General features: G+C 43.0%; 1 protein-coding gene across 1 annotated transcript in view; it reads right to left on the reverse strand.

Moving 5' to 3' along the window:
- Window positions 1-3,879, reverse strand: part of mad1l1 (mitotic arrest deficient 1 like 1) — a 55,865-nt gene extending 51,986 nt beyond the window's left edge. The window contains exons 1-6 of the mRNA XM_037093560.1: window positions 3,721-3,879; window positions 2,987-3,142; window positions 2,752-2,892; window positions 428-607; window positions 194-318; window positions 7-88 (exon numbers count right to left, since the gene is read on the reverse strand). Of these exons, the coding sequence (XP_036949455.1) occupies window positions 7-88; window positions 194-318; window positions 428-607; window positions 2,752-2,892; window positions 2,987-3,130 (672 nt within the window). The 5' untranslated portion in view covers window positions 3,131-3,142; window positions 3,721-3,879. The remainder of the gene's footprint in view (window positions 1-6; window positions 89-193; window positions 319-427; window positions 608-2,751; window positions 2,893-2,986; window positions 3,143-3,720) is intronic.
- Between the last annotated feature and the right edge of the window lie 3,012 nt (window positions 3,880-6,891).

A 6,891-nucleotide genomic window follows, 5' to 3' on the forward strand; every position in this document is an offset into this window, starting at 1 on the left:
ACAAACCTTAATCTTGACGATGTGCTCTGAGCAGGAGGACTGAGCAGCTTGGAGACTTTGGCAAAGCTGAGACACTTCCTGATACTTCCTGATTATGATACAGATCAGACAGAAGTGTGTGGTCAGCATTTATCTTATGCAGCACAGCTTACAATCCAGCAGCATGAAAGAGAGCCTCTGTGCGTGTCTGTACCTGCGTTGTAAATCTAACTGCTCTTGCAGTTCCTGGTTCTCCAGAGTTTGAGAAGAAATTGTCGAGTCTTGGTTTTGAATCTTCTGCTTCAGCTCTCTGATCTCATCCCTCAAAGAACTGATGTGCTGGGAACAGATTACAGATGTAAGCCGACATAAGATAAGAGACATGACCAGAGTACAAACACAGTGAGTGTGTGTCTGCATGTGTGTCCGTGTATGTGTCTGTGTGTACCTGGTTAGCAGTGTTCAGTCTCGTATCTCGCTCATCCAGTTTCTTGTTCAGGCTTTCCAGGTTCTTACGGAGAGCACGATTCGCCTCCATCTGCTCTGTTAGATTCTTGGCGGCCCCACTCTCCCTCTCCTCCAACTTTTTTATTTGCCCGATGAGGTCCTGGTTCCGGCCAAACTCGTGCTGTAATGCAAAGGGTTGTAAAACATGTTTTACCCAATATCTTCTCACACTTCATGCAAAATTCTCTGTGTATTATATTAGGGAGGAAAAAATCTCTGCCCACTAAGTGTAGTGTAACTTAATATTAGAGGTAATTTTCACCGTGTGGTACAAATTATGCCATTTCCAAAATACTGCATCTTGTATTGAAGCACTGTTGCAAATGCCAAAGTGCATTTTACAGAATTCTTTCCTGCTTTTAACACTAATCATCCACACAGCTTGCATAAAATATTGTTCTGTTGAAGGTGAAACCCTTTTTGATGTTAAATGGCAGGCTTACAGGCTACAAAAGTTCAATTTAATCCAGCACTCTCTAAAAAAGTCGTTTTAATGATGGATTAGTTCACACTTTTCGTTTACTCTATATAAGACAGGGCTGACCCAATTGCTTTGAAGCTTGTACAAATGCCTTGGTAAAATTACACAAGTACAAATCAGTATTCAAATGTTTCAGGAAGGAGAGGTTGCATAGGCTGCACCGAAAAAGAGGCAAAAGAGTGATGAAGGGTGAAAAATGAAGCTCGGCTGTTGTGTTTTATCAGTCCCAAAACCTGCAAAAACCTTGAAAGGGAACCTTTGAATAGATTTAAGCTGGTGCAAACATGTTGCTTATGTTGGTGCTTAAATCCAACAGTGCCTCCACTTCCTCTGGAGACTCTTGAGTTTTTGTGGTCTGTAGGAATATTGTGTTCATTTTTCAGAGCTACCATAGATTCACCTTACCTTACTATGTGACCAGCCGATTTGGAAACCTAACGGTCAAGTTTAAGGCAAATATGTAATCTCAGTTTGACATATGTACTATTCAGCAACTAGACAGAATTTAATCTGACCACTTCCATTGTTGCACTATAAGGCAGGCGCCTCCATGACTACATCATCATGCCACATTCAAAAGGATCTTCTCTCCCTGCACCACACATCTGTAACTTGGCTAGTCGGCTAGCTGTACTGAGGAAGCTAAGCTAAGAAAATGCAAAAATCATTGGCACAATCTGAAAGAAACATCGCTAGCAATGATTTGACCCATCTTGGGTCATTAACAAACATGGTTACTAAGAAAACAAATGAGACATGGAGATGCATTGTTGCATGCATTGAGCCGCAAAAACTTTTTTTCCATGTTCCCTCACACGTGTCAAAAACGACAACTCTTGAGTTTTTGCAACTCTGAGTGGAAAAAAACCTCTGATGGGGTGCGTTTACTGAAACTACTGATGGACAACTCTTGGAGAGCCGACAGAAGCTTGTAGCATGAGAGGTGTTTCTTTGCTTTCAATTCATGTACTAAAGGTTGCTTACAAACTTTGCTTTGTTTTATCCTAGACTTATGTTTGCAGGTGTTGAGATTACAAGATTTTTCAATATTCAAACTGTGACATTTGAATACAAGATAATTTCTCCTTCAAGAGACAATAAACTAACCCTGATCTTAACCATATACTTATTTGTATTATATGAATGTTTAAGGTAGGGAAGCATCAATACTACTTTTTCAGTCCCGATACCGATACCAATGTCTGGGCTTTGTGTATCTGTCGATACCCGATACCGATCCGATACCATTGTTGAATTAATAATAAACTGTATACCAGTCTCGAAAAAATATGTGCGTGATGGGAGACAGTAGCTTGGCTCTAAGTATTCCAGTAGGCGACAGAAGCCATCATCTTCAACAACTGACATTGGTTGAGCATCTAAAACGATGAATTCTAAAACTCTCTGTGTTATTGACAATGCTTTCAAGCTTTCCATCGGAAACTTTTTGCGTCGTTGAAGTGCATCTGCCAAAATCAGTTGCTGGGCTGTACTTTCAAACTAGTTGGTGTGGCAAGCGTGAGATATCTCCACACGGCCGACTCTTTGGCTCACTCAGTGTTGCTTAACGGTTAACTCAACTCATCCAGCAAGCGACACACATGCATATGCACACTGACAAATGACATTGGATGAGCTGCGACAGAGGAAAAAAAAACTGGATCGCCCGTGGATCTGTTAATTTTTCCAATCCCAGATCCAGCTATTTTGTCAATATTGGGGCCGATATCCGATCTTAGTATCGAATCAGTGCACCCCTGGGTTAAGGATGTGTGGCACCTTACCTCCAGGTCTCGTGCGCTGTCAGAAGCAGCCTTCTCCAGTTCAAATCGAGCTCGCTTGTGACTCAGCTCCATCTGCTTCTTCTCCTGGTCCAACTGGAGGTAGCGATTCTTGGAGTGAAGCCTCTCTGCTGCCTCCAACAACTAAAAGGAAACACAAGTCAGCAGGTGCAGAGGTTTCCTGTTAACACCTGCCTTTACACAGCTTATTGTCTATGCGATCAGTGTCTCTGTGTACCTCCATGCTGCGTTTGTACTGGCTCTGCAGGTTTCCACTTCCCACAGAGTGCTCTGACAGCCGCTGTGGAGGCTCATTGTGGCTGATGAAGGAGTTGAAGGACTTCAAGGTTGTTAACACAGTGGTGTCGTCTTCTAAATCCATGTTTCAGAGTCGCTGGTATTGCAGAGCACAAATGTAAGATTCACAGTAAAAGTAACGGTCTGTAAAGTTGGATAGAAGTACTGCAAAACGAAACATAGCTATTTCAGTGGCTATTATTCAGTCAAAATATCAACTAAAACAGACTCTATGTCTCTTATGATATGATAACCCAGGTCAGGTTCACCAAGTCAACGTTATAAAACGCCAAAGGCTAGCTGTTGAGTTAACGTTAACGTAAGTGTCAGACAGCTATGGAACGTCAACAGTAACTGACATTAGCTAGCTTCTATTCTCACTAACAAAAACACAGCAAAAAAAGTTATCCGAGCTAACCTTGCAGCGAAAAATGAAAGTCAATACTTAAAATATCTTAGCGCCTTTTCTTTCTTGTCTCTGTGTTTATGTTTCAAATGTTTTCCTGGCTTCAATACCTCTAACAGACCCGGCATACTGCTAAGTTAGCGTTACATTCTGAGTGTGAGTACTTTCTGCATCATATCGGAGAATGCTAACAAGCTAACAATCTTACAAGAGACAGCTAGCATTAACGTTATTACTGTGTCGCTCGGAAGAAAGCAGCATGTCCTCACCTCAAAGCCGACTTGTTTGTGGGGCTGAGCAAGTTACTCGTAGATAAGTTATCTTTGCTCTGCTAGCGTGTTAGCTGCGCTCACAACATAGCATGCAGAAATCCCTCCAGTTCAGCTCGAATGAGACGCGTGTAGCATCGCGAGACTTCATCGCATATCGCGAGAGTGTCAGTTGCAGACTTGCATTAAAGGCGTCGTGTATTGAGAGATTGATAAAAGTAGCACCGGACTGTTGTTTTACCATATTAAATACACGTTTCTCCGTTAGCGGATGAGCAGCGTTTTTTTAAAAAATATAATAAACCTGTGACCTTAATAGGTGATTGCAGACAAAAAACAAAAAAGACCACCAACAACATCGTCATCACCACAAATAAGTCAGATTGGTCTAATAAAATTGAGAAAATAAAAACAGAGCACCCTGGGAAAATCTAATGTACATTTCATAAGCCTTTCCATTTGCCTGATGTACTGAGATGAGTGACTTTTTTTATTTTTTTTTATTTTTTTTAATATAAGGTTGTAGTTGCCAAGTTTGTCCCACAGAGAGCAGCACTGCTACACCATGAGTGGGGGGACTAGTCAACAGCAAGCTTTGTTTGGCTTTCATTACAAAGATGCACATTTCCTTATTCAATGTGAACAACTAGATATGGATATTGTACCCATACTGTAGACTGATCTGACACTGATGGGATTCACTCGGCACTGCTGTGAGACACGTGAGCCCAGTTCTGGCACTGACGGCACAGTTGTGGGCTTCTGTTTGTGTCAGCATTGTGTCAGCGTTGACCTTGATAGCCATATAGCCAACTATATCCCATGTTTATGCATCCGGTTGGCTTCTGCATAATTACTTCCCGATCCCCACGAGGAAATTCATTCTCTGCATTTGACAGCCACAGTGCAGCCGGGCACCAACTCTAGCTCTGTGACGAGTGCTGTGGTCTGAAGCGATAACCAGAGTATTCATTACACCTCACATACATTTAATGTCTTTTCATGTGAGAAGAAAGTGGAAGGCTCAGAGGATTTATGTTTACATTAATGCTAATAAGAACCAATGCCCCACCTGTGAGATTACAGCACTGAGCGCTGAGACACTGTGCCACTCAATTAAGCAGAGAAAACCATTAACAGCTCGGTGATCGTGACGAGATGGGAGAAGGCCGGGTGCAGGGAGGGGGCAACGTCTCACACTTCAGCCATTAGAGGGGTCCAATCCAAAGTGGTCTGCAGCAAGAGTAAAGCTTTAATTGCTCGATCACCACACCAAGGTCCCAGTGGAGAGCGGCGCCTGAGGAGGTCAGAGCCGTCGCCCTCGCTCACCGATATTTACAGAAAGATTTATCTTTAGTGAAAAGAGCTTGGCTTAAAAGCTAGGGGGAGCCACAGAGTGCAGTTTGTTCTTGAAGTTGGGTGGAATACAAGAGGGAGAGGGTGGAGGGGTGTGAATGTGTCTGAAAAGGTCAGGCAGAAGACATGTCCTCTTCAGAGTGACACAAGAGCTCCCGATCTCTCTGTCACTGTCTCTTTCTGTCTCATCTCCTCACCCCCAAGAGTATTCTGCCTGTTTTGGCCCGCTGTCCTCACACCCCTTCAACCCTTCCCCTCCTCTCTTGTCCCCTTTTCTTGGACCCCTTATCTCCCTCGCTTACTGGCTAATAACACTTTTTTTCCTCACCGTCCTTTTTTTATTTGTCAAACTCTGACTCAGTCGCTCCCCCATCTCTCTTTCTCTCTCTCCCCCCCTCACTCGGGTGTTTCGTGGCTCACCTCCTCCACCTGCCCGCACCCCTCCTGAGATCGGTCTCTGTGATTTCTGTTAGATGACATAAACGCACGAAAAAAAAAGAAGGAGGAAAAAGAAAAAAAAAACACACACTTGCAGATGCGGCACACACATGTACACACAAACCATAAGAAGTGAATCAGCAGAAGTGCCTGCAGATGTGCCCTTCATTGCCATCTGTTGTGAAAAATGTGAAAGCAGCTCTCAGAAAGACTTTCAGGAGCTCACAGCACATGTAAACATCACCACAAACTCTCCGGCTTTCTGTAGCTTGTAAAGAGTGGGGAGGCTGAAATCTACAGAAAAACCTTTGTTGTGTTTTGTTACCTTGCATCGTTTGTAACAATCTCAACTTTTACAACTTAACAGCTAAATGGTGAGAATCAGAGGGGTTTTTTTTTACACATTAATTTATGACTTCAGTGTATTTGAATAGACTTTTGTATTTCCTGACTCATTTTCGTGTCTCGTACTTGTAAACTGTTATAGAGTTCATGTTTATTTAAATGACTTTCGATTTTTGAGGCAAGACGTCGTCGTGATGCAGAAAATACCCCTCTTGGGAGCTGCTGCGCGCGGACCTGAAATAGAAACGAAGCCAGTCAAATCATGTTTCACTCACAGTAGACAGAGAAGGAGGTAATTTCAAGGTCACTCAGACACAATGTGTTGCCTCAGTAACTATTGTGACTGTAAGAGTGGAAAATGGGCAATTAGGAGAAGAGTAGGAGATTAAATAGATAAGAGGGAGCAAGGAGGTGAGGACAGAGAAATAAGAAATTGCGGCCATGATGGCTCCCTAAAGTGGAGAGAACAAGGGCGACAAAAAGAAAATTGGAGAAAAAAAGCAGAGAGAGGGAAAGAAAACAATGTTAGAGATCAAGTGAGGCAAAGGTTAAAGAGAGGAATCAATAATGTAGTGATTTTATACTCTTCTAATGAAGGAGGACAGAGTCAATAGCTGATTCAGGCTTCCTGTGCTCTCCAGCCCCAGGGAATACTTTAACAATATTAACTTGGCGTGCATGCTCATACGCCTAGCACACACGCGCGCACACACACACACACACACACACACAGGGAGAGGTACCTGATGATGCATAGAGGAACCACCAACTGAAGAGGGATTAAAAAATTGCACTTACTAATTAATAAATTAAGCAAATCGGTGGAGCAGTCAAGATGGGGACTCGATGTGTGTGTCACGTGATTTTCTGAATTCTCCACCCAAGGGGATCCCCAACATCCACAGCATGTCTGGAGGAGCCCTCCAGAGAGAAGCAGTATCATCAGTCGGGAGCGTTTTTCTTCCGCTCAGCCTAAAATCTGTATAGGAGATGTTTAATACGCCGTCATTTCAAGAGCACATGTATCACATT

The sequence above is a fragment of the Acanthopagrus latus genome, chromosome 1, assembly GCF_904848185.1.
Source record: "Acanthopagrus latus isolate v.2019 chromosome 1, fAcaLat1.1, whole genome shotgun sequence".
Classification (NCBI taxonomy): Eukaryota; Metazoa; Chordata; class Actinopteri; order Spariformes; family Sparidae; genus Acanthopagrus; species Acanthopagrus latus.